At 40.2% G+C, this 23,953-nt stretch overlaps 1 protein-coding gene across 1 annotated transcript in view; it reads right to left on the bottom strand.

Annotated features, from left to right (window-relative positions):
- LOC132391478 (protein diaphanous homolog 3-like) overlaps positions 1-23,953 on the bottom strand; it is a 583,252-nt gene that overhangs the window by 315,578 nt on the left and 243,721 nt on the right. Inside the window, exon 17 of the mRNA XM_059964736.1 lies at positions 10,906-11,020. Coding sequence (XP_059820719.1) covers positions 10,906-11,020 — 115 coding nt within the window. The remainder of the gene's footprint in view (positions 1-10,905; positions 11,021-23,953) is intronic.

Raw genomic sequence — 23,953 nt, 5'->3', positions numbered from 1 at the left:
CCCACATATATATGGAGAGCAGCAAAATATTCTGTCAATCCTATCGTTCAGCTAACTTGACACCAGTGGTACGAAATTAGACATCACCAATACAGCTAATACATGTTCAACTCACACAACACCAGCAGTGAGCCATAGGAATGCCACCAGTGCACCATCCCATTTAACATGTCCCACTGAAACAAGCATGTTATTTAAAGATCATGCATATTCTGGTGATTGGCACCTTATAAAATTAATTGTGGAGACTTTTCAAACAGCACCTTCACTCTGCCCTCAACAGGCAGAGGTTCCTGGTGGCCAACCATCTTAATTCTACTTCCCATTCCCATTCTGAGATGTTGGTGTATGGCCTTCTCTACTGACGTGATGAGGACACTATCAGGTTGGAGGAGCAACACCTCATACTCCATCTGGGTAGCTTCCAACCTGACAGCATGAACATGGATTTTTTTAGCTTCAGGTAATTTCTCCTCCCCACTTCTTTTTTCCATTCCCCATTCTGGTCCCCCTCTTATCCCTTTCTCTTCTCCTCACCTGTCCATCACTTCCCTCTAGTACCCCTCCTCCTTCCCTTTCTCCCATGGTCTAGCCTCCTCTTCTATCAGATTTCTTTTTCCTCTGTCCATTGCATTTTCCATCTATTACCTCCCAGCTTCTATATTCATTCCCCCTCCCCACCCACCTAAATACCCCATCACTTAGCCTCACCTATCACCTGCCAGCTTGATCTCCTTCCCCTCCCCCCACTTTATTCATCCCCCTTCATTCCAGTCCTCATGAACGGTCTTGGCTTGAAGCGTTGACTGCTTATTTCTGTCCAGAAATGCTGCCCAACCTGCTGAGTTCCTCTGGCATTTTGGGCGTGTTTCAAACAGCAATTAAATTCTCTGGATGTCCAACACATAATTAATCCTTTAACAACGCGAAGCAGATATAGTCATTCACTTGCTGTTTTCTAGTACTGTGCCTTGCAAATTGGTTGCTTGTTTTCTGACATTACAACTGCAATTTTTTAACATTTATTAATGTGGTACTGACACATTTACAGATGAAAGCTTACGCCAAATCACAGATGTATTTAAAGGGAAGCTAAATTAATACACGAGAGGTACTTGTATATCCCTTGAAATAGTTCTTCCCTAATTTCATCATCATTTGCACTTCTGATGAAATTAGAGGAGAAATATTTTGTGACTTTCATGAGCTGGTTTGGCCAAGCGATCAGTTTCTCTGCTATCCCCCAATACTCTATTTAAACCTTTTATATTTATCATGCCACTCCACCTCAGTACTAGAGACAAATAATTGGTCTAAAAATAAACAGTACTTTTTTTTTAAATCACTAACTTTTATTGCAACACCAGCAAATTACATTCAATACAACCAGTTGTTGATTACATTTTGACTGTTTAACCCAGCCACCCCAACCTTCATCACCATCCCACCATCCACCCCTCATCCTCTTCTTCATCGCCACACCCCTCTCTCTCCCCCCTACTCCTCTCCCCTCCACCAAAAAAATAAACAGTACCTTAAACTCCACCATTTATGCAATGATTTAAGCTTCCACAAACAGAAAGGGTACAATCAACAATCCAGAAGTGCAACCAAACGCAAAACATCAAATTCATCTTGAAAACTAGATAGCTGCTATCAAAAATCACTTTTGCTCTGAGACAATTGTGTTATTATGTTTTCTCACTACACTGAAGCTTAAATTGTGTAATTATCTAATTAACATACTGTAATTATTAAATTTTAGTTGATCTATTCAAAGAGTTGCCATTGTGTCAGTTTTTTGAAACACCTCTGTTATTGCATTGTGTTATTAGTTACACCAAAATATTCCATTTCTTCTAAAAGAGTTTTTATTGGATAATTGGCTGAAAAGATTAATCATGGTGTTAAAAAGTCAATTTTATATCAGTGATTCAATGAGACTGAACTAGCAACACATAACACAAGAAAAATCAAGATGGCGGATATTCACAGATCCTGTATTTATCCAGAGCTGTAGAGAAAACACAGCTGTACACATATTATAAATATTTATGTCTCATTTTCGTCATACTTTCCAAACAGCTTTTTCTTTGCACATGCTAACAATTCTTCAGTATGTTAGCAAGATGACATTTTTCAGAAATCCCTGTATTTTTTATTTTAGAGGTACAGTGTGGAATTGGCTCTCCCAGCTTTTCAAGTGCACCACCCAGCAACTCCTGATTTTACCCTAGGGTGCAGAGGAGATTTACAAGGATGTTGCCTGGATTGGGGAGCATGCCTTATGAAAACACATTAGACAATAGACAATTGACAATAGGTGCAGAAGTAGACCGTTCGGCCCCTCCAGTCTGCACCGCCATTCTGAGATCATGGCTGATCATTCACTATCAATACCCAGTCCCTGCCTTGTCCCCATATCCCTTGATTCCCCTATCCATCAGATATCTATCCAGCTCCTTCTTGAAAGCATCCAGAGAATTGGCCTCCACCGAGGCAGTGCATTCCACATTGAATTCCACATTGAGTGAACTCAGCCTTTTCTCCTTGGAGCAACAGAGGATGAGAGGTGACCTGATAGAGGTGTATAAGATGATGAGAGGCATTGATCATGTGGATAGTCAGAGGCTTTTTCCCAGGGCTGAAATGGTTGCTACAAGAGGACATAGGTTTAAGGTGCAGAGGAGATGTCAGGGGTATTTTTTTTTCTCTTTTTCTTTAAACGCAGAGAGTGGTGAGTGTGTGGAATGGGCTGCCGGTGACGGTGGTGGAGGCCGATACGATAAGTTCTTTTAAGAGACCTTTCAATAGGTACATGGAACTTAGAAAAACAGAGGGCTATGGGTAAGCCTAGTAATTTCTAAGGTAGGGACATGTTCACCACAGCTTTGTGGGCTAAAGGGCCTATATCGTGCTGCAAGTTTTCTACGCTTTCTAATTGCGGGAAAATTTACAATGATCAATTAACCTACTAACCAGTATATCTTTGGACTGTGGGAGAAAATGGGAGGACTCGGAGAAAACCCATGCATTTCATCGGGATGACATACAGACAACGTTGGAATTGAACACCGAACTCCAATACCCCGAGCTGTAATTACTTCCATGGTGTCCCCACTCCAATGTATTCTGCTTCCCCAACTACTGCAGTAAGTAAGCATAAATAATCTGTAAGAAAGGAAATTTTCACCACTGCAGGGAAATAAAAAGGTGGAGAACAGAACTGAGTGGACTGCACTATTGGGAGCCGGCACAGACATAGTGGGTTGCATGAACCCCTTTTGTGCAATGACAGAATGTTTGAACTGGAAGGTTCAATTATTCATTTGTCTTCTCTTCATGTAAATTTATCACCCAGAACCATGTAGAGATAACAGAATGAAGAATTAAATGGATAAAGCTTTACCCTTTTAATTTACTAGTGTCCAGTGATTAATTCTAATTGCAGTTCAATCGTGGCTAATGAAAAATTCACGGATTAAGAACTGTAGTCAATGAGAGCAAAGTTAGTCATCAGGATACACAAACCCAGTAAAGGGAGTGGAAAGGCCATTGGTTTAAACAGCATGTATTTCAATGAAAGTGGCTAGACAGCTGAGGTGAGTGAACTCAGGATGTGGGTTGCCTCTGGGAAAAGAGATATCAAAGCCACAACAGAAACATGACTAAGTGATGGGCAGGACTGGCACCTCAGTGTTCCAGGGTACAGATGCCACAAGCATGACAGACATGTAGGTAAGAGGGGAAGTGGATTTGCCTTCTTGATGAAACAGAACAAAAACGAAAAAACCTTTGCCCTTATGAATTTTATACCTCTGTCAAGGGAAAAACATTCTAACTCCTTACCCTATCCATGTCTCTTAAAGTCATGTATACATCATCTGTCAACCTCCTTCACTCCAGGGAAAACATGCCCAGCCTATCTCCCCATAACTAAAGTCATCCAATCAAGGCAGGACTCTGGTGAATCTCCTCTGCACACTCCCCAGTGCAATCACATCCTTCTTACAGTGGTGTGATGAGAACTGTGCAGAGCACTCTCAGTGCAGTCAAATCAGTCTTGGGAGTTCAAGTTGCTTTTTGTACGCGTGCAGTTTCTTCCACAGCGAACAGACAGAGAGCAAATAAAAGTGCAATGATGATTTTAAAAAGGGTTCTAGAAGTAAGCCTAGCAATTATAGACCTGTCAGTTTGACATCAATGGTGGGTAAATTAATGGGAAGTATTCTTAGAGTTGGTATTAATAATTATCTGGATAGACAGGATCTGATTAGGAGTAGCCAGCATGGATTTGTGCGTGGAAGGTCATGTTTGACAAACCTTATTGAATTTTTTGAAGAAGTTACGAGGAATGTTGACGAGGGTAAGGCAGTGGATGTAGTCTATATGGACTTCAGCAAAGCCTTTGACAAAGTTCCACATGGAAGGTTAGTTAAGAAGGTTCTGTCGTTAGGTATTAATGCTGGAGTAATAAAATGGATTCAACATTGGCTAGGTGGGAGATGCCAGAAAGTAGTGGTGGATAATTGTTTATCGGGATGGAGGCCGGTGACCAGCAGGGTGCCTCAGGGATCTGTTTTGGGCCCAATGTTGTTTGTAATATACATAAATGATCTGGATGATGGGGTGGTAAATTGGATTAGTAAGTATGCCGATGATACTAAGGTAGGAGGTGTTGTGGATAATGAGGTGGGTTTTCAAAGCTTGCAGGGAGATTTATGCCTGTTAGAAGAATGGGCTGAATGTTGGCAGATGGAGTTTAATGCTGAGAAGTGTGAGGTTCTACATTTTGGCAGGAATAATCCAAATAGAACATACAGGGTAAATGGTAGGGCATTGAGGAATGCAGAGGAACAGAGAGATCTAGGAATAACAGTGCATAGTTCCCTGAAGGTGGAGTCTCATGTAGATAGGGTGGTGAAGAAGGCTTTTGGAACGCTGGCCTTTATAAATCAAAGCATTGAGTACAGAAGTTGGGATGTAATGTTAAAATTGTACAAGGCATTGGTAAGGCCAAATTTGGAATATTGTGTGCAGTTCTGGTCACTGAATTATAGGAAAGATATCAATAAATTAGAGAGAGTGCAGAGACGATTTACTAGGATGTTACCTGGGTTTCAGCACTTAAGTTACAGGGAAAGGTTGAACAAGTTAGGTCTCTATTCATTGGAGCGTAGAAGGTTGAGGGGGGATTTGATCGAGGTATTTAAAATTTTGAGAGGGATAGATAGAGTTGACGTGAATAGGCTGTTTCCATTGAGAGTAGGGGAGATTCAAACGAGAGGACATGATTTGAGAGTTCGGGCGCAGAAGTTTAAGGGAAACACGAGGGGGTATTTCTTTACTCAGAGAGTGATAGCTGTGTGGAATGAGCTTCCTGTAGAAGTAGTAGAGGCCAGTTCAGTTGTGTCATTTAAGGTAAAATTGGATAGGTATATGGACAGGAAAGGAGTGGAGGGTTATGGGCTGAGTGCGGGTAGGTGGGACTAGGTGAGATTAAGAGTTCGGCATGGACCAGGAGGGCCGAGATGGCCTGTTTCCGTGCTGTGATTGTTATATGGTTATATGATATTTTTTCCAATGGGAGGTTTTCAGAGATTTTATGCCATAGAAGACACAGAGATGGGAATTATTTTTATTAATTATAACAGAGAATCATTTTGTCTGTGCTTTCCCAATTAGAGGACATTTATTCTGTTCTTGTTGCTATGGAATGTTCCAAGTTCTCAAATCATTCCTGAAGGATGAAAAGTTTTACTGACTGTGCCACTTACTCACCAATGACGTACAATGTTCAATTCTATTCACAATACCTCAGCAAATGAAGTAGTGCATGCCTGCATACTGCTGGACCTCAGAAACATTCAGACACGATTAATCAGAAAGATAATATTTGATCATTAAAGTACCAGGAAATCTCCAACAACTGTGAGTCTTACAAATGTCTATCCTTGACATTTAATGGCATTACAATCAACAAGTTTCTAAAACCCTGAGTCACCAGTGATCAGAAACCCAACAATGGCAACAAGAGCAGGTCAGAGCCTGCAAAAAATACCTTACTTCCTGGAGATTACAATGCTCAAGAAGCTTGACTTCCAAAACAAAGCAGCCTTCATAACTAGCATCCCATTAACCACTCTGACCGTTCTTTCCCTACAGAAAAGGGGATCAGTGACTGCAAAGTGTACTATCCACAAAATGCTATGTAGTTCCTCACCCAGGACATTTGACAGTACCTTGCAAAGTCACACTTCTTCCCATTAAGAAGGTTAAGGGCAGTAGGTAGAAGGGAACGTCAAAACCTGAAGGATCAGCTCTAAGTGAAACACTGTACTGACTTGGAAATATAACCACCCTGGAGCTCCCTACTCACTAACAATATGGGTATTCCTTCCCCTTCTTCTCAAGGGGAATTTGAATTAGGCAATAAATGCCAGCACTGCAGTGGCATTCTTCTAAATTAACAAATGAATAGATTCTGACTTATGACTGTACTGCCCTTTTTCTGTAGCTTTTACACTTTATTCTGCTTTGTTATTGTTCTACCTTATTGTAGTCAATCTTTTCACTGTCTCTTGCTACATGTGACAATAAGATATTAATACCAATTTTATTTAGCACTTAGATTTTGGGAGAATTTGAGATTCAACAAAAAAAGGAGATTCATCTCTGAACGATATCAGACCTGCGTCAAGGGCATCTTATCCCTATACTTTCAATTACAAGTTTGCATCAAAATGCTTGGATACTATTGTAAATGAGTTTTAAATTCTACACTACTGATTCAAGGGAAGACAGTTTCATGGCATTGCAATATCTTAGAGTAGTGCAGACAAATTAAGAGAAAATTAGATAAGAATTGCACAAGTCAAAATTTATAAGATTTTATATAGAGCACTGGTATCAGTTCAACTGCATTTCAGTTGGATGTTACCAGTAGCAAGGGATCCTCAATATGGCAATTAACAAAAAAGAATTACAGAAGATAGACGCTGTAAATATCTCATTGCTAAGACATCAAACTAAACACTCAATTCCATAGGTATTGCTTCAATAACTGCAATCAGCAATGATCTCTTTAATATAAGTTGCAACCAACAATATTAAGCTTTCTATATCAGAGTAACATTAAAGAACAAACAAACCTTGTTCAATAAGTGGATTTTCAGAAGATGTGTAGATGAAGCCTCCACAACCTGGAAAGGCTAAGGAGGCACAAGAGATACTGCAAACTGCATTAAAGAGATCGAGTGATTCAGAGAAACATCAAAACCTGCACTGCTACCACAAAACAATTAATTTCATGACAATAAGTTAATGATATAAATCGGATTCTGAAAATCAACCTGAGAACTCAACATTTTATTGGTGAACAGTGAAAATGCATTTGACGATTTTTTGTATTTATTGCAGGAGTTGACTAGTTTCAAAGAATCAAATCCATATGCAGACACTATATATGAACACATCCCAATGAAGAAATGTGTGTTTTATAATAGTGTTAATAACGCAAAGTGAAAAACTGCTGAAGTACTCATCAAAATTGAATAAAAATAGTGAAGGGCACAGCATGCAAATAAAAAAATAGAGGTGATGTCAACCAGAAGAGAACAATCATTATATTAAGATCAACAATATGTTACAAACACAAACTGCCAAGTTCAAGCATCACATACAAAAGAACAGACAGAAAAATATAGGGGAGATGTGCAAGGGCAAACCAAATAATAAGCCTAATGTCGACAAACCAGTATCATAAATCAATAACTACCAATCTAAAAGGAAATGAGTAAAAATCAAAATAAAGCTTCTGAGGAAATTAAGAAGAAACATAAAGCAAGAAATATCATCAGATGATCCAGTTACCTGACTATTCCTACATTCTAGCTGGTGATTATAAATAAGACATTTGATGAGGATGAAGAGGAATACCATCTCACAAAAAGAGCAAAGTGACAGAAATGGACAGCAGAACACATAAGCCTGCAGATCAATGATATATAAAGAACGTCTGACCCTGCAGCTAGAAACCAAAAGGCCAAAGAAATTTCTCTCTCCTTTAGGAAGAGATAGACAGAGACTTCACAAGAGAAGTATTAAAGAATGGATGATACAGTTATGAGAGTAAATTGAAATCAAGGCGCAGAGATCTGAGCACACAAGATAGAATTTTGACACATTCAGTTTATATAAGGGCATTGTGGAAATGGTGGTAGAGGTATAGAGGATTTTCACTACATCAACAGGGACTAATGACAGTACAAGTTCTTCCAGACAAATTTAGATCCTTTTTTTGGTGATAATTTATCACCACAGAAAGCTTAGATAAGAATTATCAAGCTCAAGAACGCAATAAGAAAGTGCATCATGCCCTTCCATTCATCCACAATATCGCATCACTATGAAAATCAGCTTAAATTTATCAGATCTAACATGTAATCTAATTCATGCAAGGATTAGAAGAAACACCAAATTTGTCTCAGTGCTAGAGGATACGAAAGAACAAATTCGATTTGGGACTCTAAAAGTGCTGGCCTTCCTGTTAAGGTACAATTAGTGTATATTTATGAGACCAATGGTAATCTGCTGGAATGAATCTTAACTGGCGCTTTTTGGAGATGTTAATCAAATTGTTTAGTATTGCCAGAATGTTCTGTTTTCATTCCAATCTCATCTAAATCAGTTTCCCCAAATCAAGCTTGAGAGATCTACAAAAGTTTTTGTGATTTCCAGTATATTACAAAAAATAACCAATAAAATTGCCTTTAAGTAACAGGATAAGTCATTCAGAACTATGCTTTGCCATAGTTCTTATTTTAAGTGGTTATCTCTGTCTAATTTTTTAATAGAAACGGTGCATTTCAGCACATTATTGAGAGTTCAAAGAAGAATTTCAGGATCAGAATTCATTATCTTCTTGGTTAATGTCTGCCTCTGCAATACTGACTTTCAAGAAAATCTATGAATCTCAAAAATGGAAACCTTACATGAACTAAAAAATGTGTAATCAAGCAACTAATTCATATTTTGTACAACGTGCTTTAAAGGCTATCACCCACCATTATGAGATGCTTCAAAACAGAGATTATGCCACAAATCCACACAGTTCCACAGCAGGTGCCATCTCTCTGACTTTACAGTCATCTCTTAAGCAACTGGCACCTACGTCAGACGACTAGTTACTACATTACCACCTTCAGCACCATGATTCCAAGTAACTCATTTACAAACTCCAAGGATAACACTCGGCACTCCTTTTGGAGCTGGATCCTTGACTTTTGATTCACAAATTACAACCAGTGAGGTTAGAAGCAACACTTTCACCATTATTATCCTCAACCAGTGATCCACAGGACTGCGTCCTTTGTCCCTATTTTACTCCCAATGTAGCTATGACCGTGTAGCCAGATTCTGCTCTAACTCCAATGATACATTTGCAGATGACACCATTGTAGTGGGCCAGACCTTATAGAGAGAGTCGGGTTATAGGAAGGAGAGCCCAATAGCATGGTATCATAACAATAACCTTTTCCTCAATGTCAGCAAAAGCTGATCATTGACTTCAGAAAGCAGTGTGTGTGCCCCTGTATGTGTCATTGGATCAAGGCAGAGATGGCTGAAAGCTTCAAGTTCCTAGGAATAAACATCACCAATAGTTTCTTCTGATCCAGCCATACAGAAACCATGGTCAAGAAACTCCACTAGCACCTCTACCTCCTCAGAAAATTTGACATGTCCCTACTGACCCTCACCAATTTTTACAAATACATCGTGGAAAACACCCAGATTCTTCATGGCTTGGTATAGCAACTGCTCTGCTGAAAACTACATGAAACTGCACAGAGTTCTGGATATAGCTCAGTCCATCACAAAACCAGCCTCCCCTCTATGAACCCTGTCTACACTTCTGACAGCTTCAGGAAAGGAGCTAGCATAATCGGAAACCTCTCTTACCCAGAAAATTCTCTCTTCTTCCCCTTTCCATCAGTCTGAAGAATCAAAACCTTGAAAACAAGCGCAATGGGAATAAAGGACTTCTTCTACATTATAAGGCTCTTAAATGGGCCTCTCATACAATAAAGAAGAATTCTTGACCTCCACTCTAACTCACCGTGGCCCTAGCAACTGATTGTCTAACTGCACTGCACTTTCTGTAATGTTTTTTCTAACATACATTTTGCGTTTTATTATTGCTCTTCACATTGTACTGCCTCAATGTACTTATATTTTGAAATGATCCACCTGGATGGCATGCTAACAAAGTGTTTCACTTTACCTTGGTTCACATAATAATAATAAACCAATTACTGACATAATAACAAGAGAAATTGCACAGAAAGGTCATTTAGTTCCTTTCACTGCACTGTATTCAATCAGGTCACAGCATTTCCTGCATTCATCCTGTTTGGTTCAAATGGACAACAAGTGCCTTTTTCTAAAGGTGGAAATAGCTAATACAAGAAAGCGTAATTTTAAGGTGATTGGAGCGAAGTATAGGAGGGGGATGTCAGGTAGGTTTTGTTTAAACACAGAGTGGTGGGTGCGTGGAACATGATGCCAGGGTAGTGGCAGAGGCAGATACATTAGGGACACTTAAAAGGCTTTTAGATAGACACATAGATGACAGAAAATAGATGGCTTTGTGGGAGGAAAGTGTCAGACTGATCTTAAAGCAGGTTAAAAGGTCAACACAACATTGTGAGCTGACGGACCTGTACTGTACTGTTCTATGTACTAACAATGAACAAGTTGTCATCAAATAGTAAAAATATGCTCAATTTTCAAAGAATTAAATGCGACATACCTATCCACAAAAGTCAGACATAGAAATTGTCAACAATGTTTCGGATTTTGCAAATGCGCAGACAAGAACTTTTGCAATAAAAATCAACAAAGTACCTCGTTTCTGTGCACCAAATGTTACACTAATCTGAGCAAACAGGTCAGGATTTTCATATTTGTCTTCATTTGCTTTTATCCAGAAACAGTTCTCCGGCATTTCAACTGGTCTGATCTGTGGGGACAAATGATAAATGAACAATGGACTATTAAAATATCAGGCTAAGACATGTCTGAATTCTACTTAAGTTATTTCATTCCTTCAAACTGAACAAATTAAATTACTGATTGAAAGCCAGAAGTTCAACACAGATAGAAATTTAAGCTGTGAAAGGCATCATGCCGCTTATGTTACCAGATGCCCTTATGCCGCACTAGTGAATTTAACAGGACAATGTAAACTTCAACAGAGTCCCAGCTCCCAGACCACTTGTCGACTGAATCCCACCAGGTTAAACCTGACTATAGAGCACTAATTCAATTGGAATCAAGGGAAAGAAAACGTTGCCTATAGAATGGTAGACAGACAATTTAGTTTAATTTAATTTAAATTAAATATTAATTGTTAAAAAACCGTTAATTTGGTTTTCATATTTCTCAGTTACTTTTGAATGGTTTGTGACTCTCTGAATTTTGCACAGATAGTGCACAGTAGCATGTCACATGGATGTTCTTGGAGCCAGCCACCTATTGAAAACTGGGCTAAGAACACATAGGAATACGCAGGAGAGAAGAGCAGCAATGAAGAACCAGCGGCTGGCACCTCTTGATATAGTAATGAATAACTGGCAAGTGTCACCTGCAGACAATGTATGTGCCAATGAAGTTCATGGCAGTGACAGAAGAAGGGCAATTCAAAACACTTTAGGCAAGAATATACAAAGTATTCAATTTACAAACTTACTTTGTACGTTTAGTTTGCATTAGAAAAACAGCTTCAATTTTTGTCAAGTTGAGTTTATTGTCACATGCTCCCCAATAGTGAGGTACGGGATACAACAAGAAACTTGCTGGCAGCAGCATTACAGGCATGTACAGATACATACAAACACAGCAAACATATACTACACAAGACAGTGAAGGAAACACTGTGTAAATAAGCACAAAAAAAACGTAATGGGAGATAGGTTGACGGCAGTGCAAGAGGTGCTCGTGGTGTTCCAACACTGAGGTAGCATTCTGCAGGGTGGTTCAAGATCCTGATGGTAGCAGGAAAGTAGCTTATGCTGAGCTTGATTGTGTGGAACTTCTGCCCAACGGCAGCAGCAAGAAGATGGTGTGAAGTAGATGGTGAGAACCCTTGATAATAAATGATGCCTTCGTGATTAAGTGCCTCATATAGATGTTTTCAATGGTGGAGGGTCTATTCCGTGACAGACTAGGCTATGCCATAATGGACTGGGCTGTGTCCACTACTGTCTGAAATGTTCCCATGCTTTGGGATTGCTGTACCAGACCATTATGCAACCAATCAGGATACAATGCATCTGTCAAAGTTTGTTAGAGTAATCATGACGTGGCAAATCTTCAGCTTCTAAGAAAGTAAAATGTTAGCATGCCTTCTTCATGATTGAAGAAGGTCCCAGAACAGGTCATTCACAATGTTAGACCCAGGAAATTGTAGGGGCTACCTCTCTTCACTTTCAACCCTCTGATCAGAACAGGTAATCACTCAACCAGGTATTCTACCTCACTCCTGTTCACTGATTCTTAACCAGCCATGATTTGGTCAACAACAGTGGTGCCATTATCAACTGTGTGGATGGTATTGGAGCTGTACTTAGCCACACAGTCATGGGTGTACCAACAGTAAACCAGGGAGCTAAACGCAGCCTTGAAGTGCACCTAATTTGATGGTCAGTGAGAAGATGTTGTTCTCAATCTTCATTAGAGAAGTCATCCAATGAATAAGTCGAGGACGCAGATGCAATAGGAGGTATTGAAGCTTGGTGATAAATTTGGTGGCGTTGTTTGTGTTGAACTCCAATCAGTAGTAGATGAACAGCAGCCTAACATCAAAATCAGAACCAGGTTTACTATCACTGACATATTAAAATGTGTTGCTTTGAGGCAGATAAGAGGTAGAAAAACTGTATTACCAAATAACTGTTCTCCATATATTGCATTTGGCAAATCTGCTTAAAATTACAAATGCTAACAACATCAAATAAAACATGCCTCCAACTGCTGATTCAACGGATTGAATAAAGGTTCTGACCAAGAAATGAGCCAAGAATATTCATATTGTATACAATTCATTTACTCTGACAAAAATGCTGCACCATCACAATATTATAATTGCCTCAAACATAAACTTGAAATTGTTTTATGTTAGATAGTCTGTATCATAAAACTGTGATCCCAACCGATTAGCATGCAGTGTTGTTGTTGACCATTTGCCACTTAAAAAACGTAGTGGACCCTTAAACATAAAAGTGGCTTTGACTTTTTATTCATGGAACAAAGATGCATATGCAACAAATGTGATAACCTACATGCCCAAGTACTTTAATCACAAACAAGAGAAAATCTACAGATGCTGTCAATCCGACCAGCACACACAAAATGCTGGAGGAACTCAACAGGCCAGGCAGCATCTATGGAAAAAAGTGCAGTCAATGGTTCAGGCCGAGACCCTTCAACAGGACTGGAGAGAGAAAAAAAAATGAGAAGTAGATTTAAAATGCGGACGAAGGAAGAGAGAAACGCAAGGTGATAGGTGAAACTGGGAGTGGGAGGGATGAAGAGGTACAGGGCTGGAGAAGGGGGAATCTGATAGGAGGACAGAAGACCATGGAAGAAAGAAAAGGGTCGAGGAGCACCAAAGAGAAGCCATGGGCAGGTAAGGGAGATAAAATGAGAGAGGGAAAAGGGGATGAGGAATGGTGAAGGAGTGGGCAGGAGAGAAATCTATGTTCGTGCCATCAGGTTGGAGGCTACCCAGATGGAAAACAAGGTGTTCTTCCTCTAACCTGAGTGTCGCCTCATCGTGACAGTAGAGGAGACCATGGATGAACATAGCGTAGTGGGAATGGGAAGTGGTCTCCCAATCTACATCGAGTTACTCTAATATACAGGACACAGTATATGACCCCTACGGACTCACAGGTGAAGTATCACCTCACCTGGAAGGACTGTTTAGGGCCCTGAATGGTAGTGAGGGAGGAGGTGCAGGGGCAGGTGCAGCACTTGTTCCACTTGCAAGGGTATGTGCCAAAAGAGAGATCAGTGGGGAGGGATGAATGGACAAGGGAGTCGTGTAGGGAACAATCCTTGTGGAAAGCAGAAAGTGGGTGGGTTGGGGAGGAGTTTTGTTTGGTGGTGAGATCCTGTTGGAACTTCCCAGCTCCTTACTTCATCCCTCAACCTCCCAGTTTCACCTATCACCTTGTGGTTCTCCCTCCCCTCCGCCCACATTTTAAATTAACTCATCTTTTTCCCTTCAGTCCTGCCGAAGGGTCTCGGCCCAAAACATCATCTGTACTTTTTTTTCCCATTGATGCTGCTTGGCCTGCTGAGTTCCTCCAGCATTTTATGTGCATTGCCCAAGTATACTGATTGAAATCCCAAACCAGTGACACACTGAAATAAGTTTCAATCAAAGGGCCTTGTTGATGACAGATTCCTATAACCAATCATTTACTGTACTTCAGTCCAACTTCACTCAATTCCAAATATAAATCCAAATGTTTCCAAGTATGCACAGATTAAAATGACCTTCATAAGCCAGTCTAAATTTGGGAAGTTCATGATACAAAGGTTGAAAACATTTATTATTCTTTTGAATCAGCAGTTGGAGATGGCATGAACCCCAAAATCAAAGAAACCCAACAGTGAGGAGAACCAGTGGGCCCAATTTGCTTTTTGACTGAGACCATGGAGTTATGCTTTCCTGTGTCTCATTTCTTGGTCCAATTTAAGTAGTGCATTTATACAATCACTAGTAACCACTTACATGGTTTTGGGTGCTTCCATGAGTAATTTCTCACTGCATTACTGATTAGGCTGAAAGTCACACCTGCACTTGGAGAGGACATCTTGCAGGGCTCGTCTTGTGAGGACATGCCAGTGGAGCTCACAAACAGGAAAGATTTCCAGTTTCAGATGGCGCTACCAAAGATGTGAGACAGCTTACTGGTAATTCATAAGACAAGAGATACGACTAAAAACATTACTTATGACATCTTTTCCGAAGCAAATTATGGTGAATTATTGTCGTAGACAGTGAGGAGGCAGGTGGTTAGGGGAATAAGCCATGCTGGGGCATTGTGAGGCATACCATATTCGAGTCGCCATGATCGCAGACAGAGTTTGTATCACTGTTGGAGATGGAGTGCGCAATTTGGAGAGGAATCGATGTAGAGGAGTTCCAATGCCCGTCACCTAAGCCAGATGTGAGGTTGGATCGCTCCAAGCACCAAGCCAATTTAGTGAGATTAAGAATGGTTTCAGGCAGGTGGCCCAGATGTGTCAGGGCATCTGGATCCGGGTCCTGGAACAAGGCACTACTTGGCACTTGGACAATTTAAACACCAGCACAGGTGGACTAAAGGCCTGGGTGTCAGGTGTGGAGGCAAGCCTTGACTGATTACACTCTCTCTCCGCGAATGTTCATTCCTTTCTCTGCAGCACCGAGGCTGTGAACTAATCTAGCTGTTGTGCATTTCTGCCCCGCTGGTGTGTTGAACAGGGCACCAAGGCTGGGGCCGGGAGAGGATCAGAGACACAGTTTGGCTTGAGATGCTGTTGGCTTACTTCTGTTCTTTGCGGGAGGTGGGGGGGGGGGTGGTTTGTGTGTGTGTGCGTGTTTATTCTCTCTTTCTGCAAGCAGTGGTTTTTGGACTATTTTTAATTGGGTTATTAGAGTTTTTTGCTATAGGCAGACAAATTGCAAAGTACATAATTTATACATTCTTTGATAATAAATGTGCTTTGAATCTTGATACAATCACTATGATGGGATTATGCTACAAGCAGGTAGTAGAAAAACTGATACATATGCTGATCATGGAAAGACATAAAAGGCAAACACGAGAAAATTCTGCAGAAGGTGGAAATCCAAAGCAACACACACACACACACACACACACACACAAGTTTATAGACCACAAGATATAGGTGCAGAATCAAAAAAGTGCTGGAGAAACTCTGCAGGTCAGGCAGAAGAGTAGACAATCAACGTTTCGGGCTAAGACCCTTCTACAGGCCTTGAAAAGTCGACTGTCTACTCTTATCCAAAGATGTGATAGTGTTGTTTTGTGGGTAATTTTAACTTCCCTAACATTCACTGGTACTCCCCCAGGGACTTAAATGGTGTAGAATTTGTTAGATGCAAGCAGTAGAGTTTCTTGAAACAATATGTAGATAGGCTAACTGGATCATGTACTGGGCAGGCGATCAAAGTTTTATCATGAGAGCTTTTTAGGAACAGTGTTTTACAATAATTATGGATAAGAGTAAGACTGATCTTAAGATGAAAGTGTTGCATTAGTAAAAAACCAATTACAATATTATTAAACAGGAACTGGGGAAATAAGATTTGGAGCAGCTGTATGAGTGTTAATCTAACATATTCTAGCTGATTAGGGTTCATGACCAGGATGTTCCGATGAGGATGAAAGAGAAAGAAGTTATGATATATTCTTGGTTTAATCAAAAAGGAAATGTAAACATACACAAGTTTGATGAAACTTAAATTGGACAAGGCCTTTGATGATATGGATGGGGAAACAGGAAACAACGCAAACACGGAATGAGTAAAAATAATAAATGGTCTTGAACTGTCTTTGGCAAGTAGGATTAATGATAATTCATGACATTTTATTCTGAAGCAAGAGGGTAGCAAGGGGAAGGGTAGTCCAGTCAAGGTCAAACTAAGGAATACATGTGCAGAGCCAGAGAAAGTGGTCAAGGTCTTTACACTGATATTCACCATGGAGGGTTATGAATAATGGTGAGATGGGGGTGAGGTATTTATGTTCTAGGATATGCTGATATTAAGCAATATATTGAAAAATGTTAAGGTGGAAAAGCACCCAGCAGCTGATAGAATCTATCCTAGAATACTGAGGGAGTTAAGAGAGGATATTGCATGGGACCGAAACAGAGATCCTCTTTAGTTACAGGTGAAGTCTGCAGAACAGCCAATATTTTTCCATTGTTTAAGAGCAACAAGTGACAGTCCAGGGACTTATACAATGATGAATCTGATATCAGTGATAAGGAGGCTACTGGAAAAGATTTCATGGAACGTGATTTACTCACACTTCAAAATAGCATGGATTTATTCAGGATTGTCAGCATGGTTTGTGCAGCAGAGGTCCTATCTCACAAATTTGATTGAATTACTTGAGGAAATGATGAAAATGATTAATGAGGATGTTTTTACACTGATTTTTTAAAACATTTGAGAAAGTTTCTTGTGGTAGGTTAGTCCAGAAGCTCAGGTCACAAGAGATTTATGGTAAGTAAATTTGATACAAATTTGGCTTGGACACAAGACAGAGAGCAGTGCTGGAAGGGCATTTTTCTTCTCTCACTCCAGGCTTCTCACCACAAAAATCAGTGCTGGGACTTCTGTTGTTTGTCATATTATATATACATGTGATTGGATGAAATTGTGAGTGATCGAAGTAGTAGATCTGCAGATGATATCAAAACAGCTGGAATTGAAAATAGTGACCAAAGGATGTTGCTGGATGTAAACGTGGGTCAGGCGGCATCTGGAGAGAGAGGCGGACAGGCACATTTTCCGTCAAAGCACTTAATCTGGGGCTGAAAGGATGGAGGAAAAATAGCCAGTATAAGAAGGGTGAGGCGATAGAGGTGGAGTAGAAATTGCTCTCTGTACGTCACTGCAGTAATGTAGTTATTTTAGTTACTGTCATCTTCCTGTAAACTTCCACCAGTCTGGACGTTCTTCTCTGACCATTCTCTTTAACAAGGCATTTTCACCCACAGAACTGCTGCTCACTGAATTTTTTTTTTGTTTCTGCTCCAATTCTCTGTAAACTCTAGGGATGCTCAAACCACCCCGTCTAGTACCAACCATCACTCCATGGTCAAAGTCAATTAATTTACATTCCTTCCCTATTCTGATGCTTGGTCTGAACAACAATTGAACCTCTTGGCCATGTCTGCATGCTTTTATATATTGAGTTGCTACAAGGTATTAGATATTTGCATTATTGAGGTATACCTAATGAAGTAACCACTGAGTGGAAAGGGGGGATGGCAGATGTTTTTTTTTAAAGAGAATGGTGCACTCAGAGCAGTATTTTGTATACAGATGGTGGTGTGTTTGGATGCAGGGGATACGCTGGTCCAAACAAAGGTGTATTTGTTCATCCCTTATGTCCTTTTCATGACTGCTGGAGACCAAGAACATCAAGCACTGCAGAACCATCCCATCAGCAAGTTGCAATGGATAGCAATGGAACTACATTTATGGTGTACTGTTGTTGTGTTGTTGCCTGAACTTGTTGCATATTGTTGTGTCGAGACTGTGGGTGGTGCACGTGACTGTGCATGGTTTCACAGGTTCATTGGCGAGACCAACAACGGGGAAGCTTCAGTTGTGGTGAGGACTAGGCTTCACTAAAGGATCACCTGTTGCAGTCAACCAGGGGAGGGGACACTGGAGGCCTCGATGTGTGCAATGGAATTCATTTTGAGTTGGGAGCTGGCCCTTCCCGTTGGTGCTAACCTCCATGTTCGCTCCATGCTGCCCTCCAGTGTTCGCTCCATGGAAGAACAAGCTGGACCAGGACAATCTGCAGTCATGCCATTCAGGGATTTGGGCTCTATTTTTTTTAATATAACTGTATGATTTTCTGCAATAATTATGCTTTTTTGTGCTCTGTGCAATGTGCTGTTGGTAATGTGCTTTGCATCTTTGTCCCAGAGGACTGGTGTTTCATTTGCCTATATTGATATACGGTTGAACGACAACCAAACTTGAACTTGCTGTGCAAGGAATGCTTTGTCACGGGTAGTGGTAGACACTGATATATTAGGGACATTTAAGAGACTCTAAGTTAAGAACATAGATGAGAGAAAAATGGAGGGCTGTGCCGGAGGGAAGGGTTAGATTAATCTTGGATTAGCTTCAAGGGCAGGCATGGCTCCGATGGGCCTGTCCTGTTCTGTAACATTCTATATTCTAAACAGCCTATTTAAAGTGAAAGAGGGAAAATATAAGAGATATGCCAGGCAATTTTTTTCTTGTTTACACAAAGTGCAGTGAGTGCCTGAAACATGCTGACACAGTCGACAATAAAAGCAGGTAGGACAGTAACGCAAAAGAGACACTCAGAGAGATACATGGACAGGCAGAAGGATAGAGGGATATTAACTATGTTCAGGCAAATCAGATTAGTCAGTGCAGACATGGTGGGCTGAATGGACTGTTCAGCACTGTTCTGTGTTCTAAATTGGAGATCAAAATTCATATGAAATTAGTATTTTTTATTCTGGTAATTCTTTCAACTTTTAGTTCTTTGGCATTGACAAATAAGGTTAGACGCCAATTTACTTGCCTCACCAAATTTGAAGCAAATATCAAGCTTAAAACAGCTCAGAGACTAAAATTCCACAATTAATCTTCTTATTGGTAGTCACATAATTCAAGGGTTTTTTTTTAAGGTCCTATCAACATTAATCATTCTCACAAAAAATAAAGAGAACAATTCATGCTTTTACTTAAATGGATTTAACTCAACAATATGGATTAGATTTGAACACGCAAACAGTAAAAGACCTTCAAAAAAATTTAAACAGCATTGAATCCTGACCAAAGCAACCATAATTGTGCTGTAAATATTAGCAACTGAAATATTGAATTTGTAGCCAAAATTATGTATTATCTCTGTAATAACAAAATTAAAGGAAAATGTGAATTAGGTAAATGCACTTTCATTCTCCTTCACTGTTCACCAGGATTACAGTTAATCTGTTCATGGCCTCAGTTCCACTTTTCTCCCTTGTTCCCCATAACCCTAAAATGCCCTGAAAACCAATACTTGAGCTTTTTTCATTGAGTACTTTCAATGATTTGGTCTCCATAAGACATAGGAGCAGAATTAGGCCATTTTGACCATCACGTCTGCCCTGCCATTCCATCATGGCAGATCCCAGATCCCACTCAACCCCATAAACCTGCCTTCTTGCCATATCCTTTGATGCCCTGACCAATCAGGAGACGATCAACTTTCAGTTTAAAAGTACCCATGCACCTGCCCTCCCACCGCAGTCTGTGGCAGAGCATCCCAGAGATTCATAACTCACTGGCTAAAAAAAAATGCTCCTTACCTCTGTTCTAAAAGATCGCCCCTCAGTTTTAAGGCTTTGCACTCTAACTCTGGATACCCGCCACAGGAAACATCCTCTCCATATCCACCCTCTCTAGTCTTTTCAACATTTGGTAGGTTTCAGTGAGATCCCCACATATTCTTCTAAATTCCATTGAGTACAAGCCCGAAGCCGCCAAACGCTCCTTATATGTAAACTCCTTCATTCCCAGAATCAACCTCATGAACCTCCTCTGGACTCTCTCTGATGACAACTCACCCATTCTGACATATGGAGTCTAAAACTTTTGAAAATATTCCAAATGCTGTCTGACAAGTGTCTTATAAAGCTTCAGCATTATCTCCTTGCTTCTATATTCTATTTCCCTTGAAATAAATGTCAACATTGCATTTGCCTTCTTTACCACAGACTCAGCCTGCAAATTAACCTTCTGGAAGTTTTACACGAGGACTCCTAGGTCCCTCTGCACCTTTGAGTGACCTTCTCCCTTTTTAAGTAATAGTCCACACTATTGTTCTTTTTACCAAAATGCATCATCATGCATTATCTTGAGTATTTACTGTGGGGGGAAAAAATGTGTGACGATTCAAGACTGCCTGAGCTTTGACAAGTGAATAAATGCAACTCAATAGTTAATTTAGCTGCAAAAGATTGACAAGAGTTTGGTCCAAATGGGAACTTGTTTGTAAGCTCAGGCAAACCAACAAATACAAATTTATTCTGATCCATTCTGAAGCAGCAAAGAAGATGGCTACAGTGAAACCAAAAGATAAGTCAATATGTCTTATGAATTTTCTTGCGCATTATGAAGCTGCAAAATTTTCAGGATTATGATTTATTAAAGTCTAAAAATTACAGTCAGAGCAGACCCTTTCCATTGTACAAGTGAGCAGGGAAGATTCCCTAATAATGGCATTCCCCAAATTAGAAATAACAGTTTCACAGACAATCAAGTAAAATGCAAAACAGGTAGAATTAAATGGCTGTGATAAAACCCCCAGAGACTGAATATTAAATATATTAATTCACAATAAAAGCAAATCAAGAAAAGAGAGTGAAAGGAAATTGAAGAAACATCATTTTGCTGTAGAGCAAGACATGAATCAGGAGAAAATAAGAAAGACTGACAGTGAGATTTGGAAGTTCAGAGGGACTCCATATTACTGAATAAACATTCTGTGACTTAATGATGCTTACAGGGTATCAGGATCAAAGGGAAAAAAAACACGAAGCAGAAGTACACACAAACCAATTAAAGGGTAAAAGGAAAGCGGAATTCTAAGAAAATGTTTGAAGACTTAAGTTCTGAACTAACATGAAAACTGTCAAGATGATCCCTGACATTATATGCTGGATAAAGTTTCAGGAACGAAAAAGCACATGGACATATTTTGTACAGAGAAGCTGTGCAGAAGGATTGGGAATTACTTGAATTTAATACTGTCAATAAACTTGCCATGGATGCAAATAAGCCATTGAGTACAGATTTAACTGACTAACACCTTGTATGGCAGAAACATAGCAAACCAGGGATCTTGTAGAAAAATATAGAAGATACTCTGAAGGACTTCAGTTCAAGTGGAGACGGCAATGCAAATGTATTTGTGGTAGGATAAAGTCACAATCATACAGGAAGTAATATCAGTAATGCATCAAGCACATGAGTCTGATGAATGAGAGACTAAATAGCATTCAGGTCAAATCAGAATCAGATTCTGTATCAGAAGAATTAGAATCGGGTTTAATCTCACAGGCATACACAGGGAAATTTGTTATTTTGCAGCAGCAAGACATTGCAATACATAATTTTAAAAACATATATTACTATATGTGTCCTTAATGATGGATGTTGTATTTGAGGAATTGCCTTTTGAAAATGTCTTCGAAGCCGGGGAGGCTAGTACCCATGATGGAGCTGGTTGGGTATGCAACTTTATGAAGCTTTTTCCACACCTGTGCAGTGGCCCCTCCATACCAGATGGTGATGATACCAGTTACAATGCTCTTCATAGACAATACAAATACCTATGTCAAGATGCTGTTCAATGACTATAACTCAGCATTTAATACCATCATTCCAACAATCCTGATCAAAAAACTACAGAACATGGGTCTCTGTATCTCCCTCTTCAATTGAATCCTTGACTTCCTAACCAGAAGACCACTGTCTGTGTGGATTGGTAATAAAAACTCCTCCTCACTGACTATCAACTGTCATACCGCAAGCAGTTAGCCCACTGCTGTACGCTGTCTATACCCATGACTATGTGACTAGGCATAGCTCAAATTCCATCTATAAATTTGCTGATGATACAACCATTTTCGGCAAAATTTGAAAGGGAGACTAGGTGTACAGGAATGAGATATACCAGCTAGCTGAGTGGTGTAGTAGTAACAACCTTGCATTCAATATCAGTAAGACCAAAGAGCTGATTGTGAACTTCAGAAATGGTATGATGAGGGAACATGAACAAATCCTCAGAGGAATCAGAAGTGGAGAGAGTGAGCAGTTTCGAGTTCCTGGGTGGTCAATATCTGTGAGGATCTAACCTGGTCCCAACATATCAGTTTATGTGAGTGCAACTGGACAATAGTCTTGAGGCAGTTCACACTGCGCTTATTGGGCACTAGTATGATTGTCACTTCCTAACTTGAGAGATGAGCAGATGAGAACCACTGAACTACATCAGTGAGAGACTGAAGATGTTCTTAAATACTTGTGCTAATTGATTGGCATGGGTTTTCAGTGCCCAACCAGGTACACCATCAGGGCCTGACGCTTATTGAGAATTTACCCTCTTGAAAAATGCTCTGAGACAGAGATCACAGGGTTTCCAGATGCTGCAGGGATTCGCACAGATGTAGTTTTACGCTCCCTTTAAAAGCATGCATAAAAGAATGAGCCATTCAGAGCCATTCATGTTGTTAGGCTTCCCCTTGAGGAAACAATGGCCTGCAAACCCTGCCAAAGCAATGATTATCTGATTCAGTTTCTAACTTCAATGGGTTGGAATTGTTTATTCGCTCCAAAAATAGTCATTCATAGGTTGTACCTGGACTTCTTGTATGGTTCAGGATCATTGGTCTTTAACGCCACAGATCTAGCCCTCAGCAGATTACAAATCTTCTGGTTCATCCACAGCTTTTGGTTTGAGTATGTCTGGTATGTTCTTGAAGACACACACTCATCTACTCAGGTCCTGATGAAGTCAGTGACAACTGTGGCATATACAGATTTGAAGATGAATTCCTGAATATTGCCCAGTCAATGAATTCAAAGCAGTCATCCACCACCCTACTTCATGGCCCTCACCACTGTTGTTGTGGTCCTCAGTCTCTGCCTGTACACCGGGAGTAGAAGTACAGCCTGATGATCTGACTTTTCAAAGTGGGTGGTGTGCCTGCACTTTTTAAGTTTTCTTGATAGTAGAGTTACAGTGTTCAAGTGTGTTGGCTCCTCAGGTTCCACAGGTGACGTGCTAGTGGTAATTAGTCAGAGACTTCTTCAAACTGGCCTGGTTGAAATTGTCTCACAATGACAGGGAGAGCATCAGCTTCTCCATTACCTGCTTGAAAATGGCCAAGGGTGGAATGTACACCGCTACCAGGATGGTGGTGGAAATCCCTTGGCAGATAAAAATGATGACACTTGACTAGTAGATGTTCCAGATCAGGTGGCAGGACTGATATAGAATTGGCACATCTGCACACCCACAATGGTGCAATAAAACATACTAAGCCTTCCTACCTTTACAAATCAACTGCTTTATCTCTGTAGTGGATGGTGAGCCATGTTTCC

The sequence above is a fragment of the Hypanus sabinus genome, chromosome 3 (assembly GCF_030144855.1).
Source record: "Hypanus sabinus isolate sHypSab1 chromosome 3, sHypSab1.hap1, whole genome shotgun sequence".
NCBI classification, from domain to species: Eukaryota; Metazoa; Chordata; class Chondrichthyes; order Myliobatiformes; family Dasyatidae; genus Hypanus; species Hypanus sabinus.
This window is presented reverse-complemented; position numbering and strand designations above follow the sequence as displayed.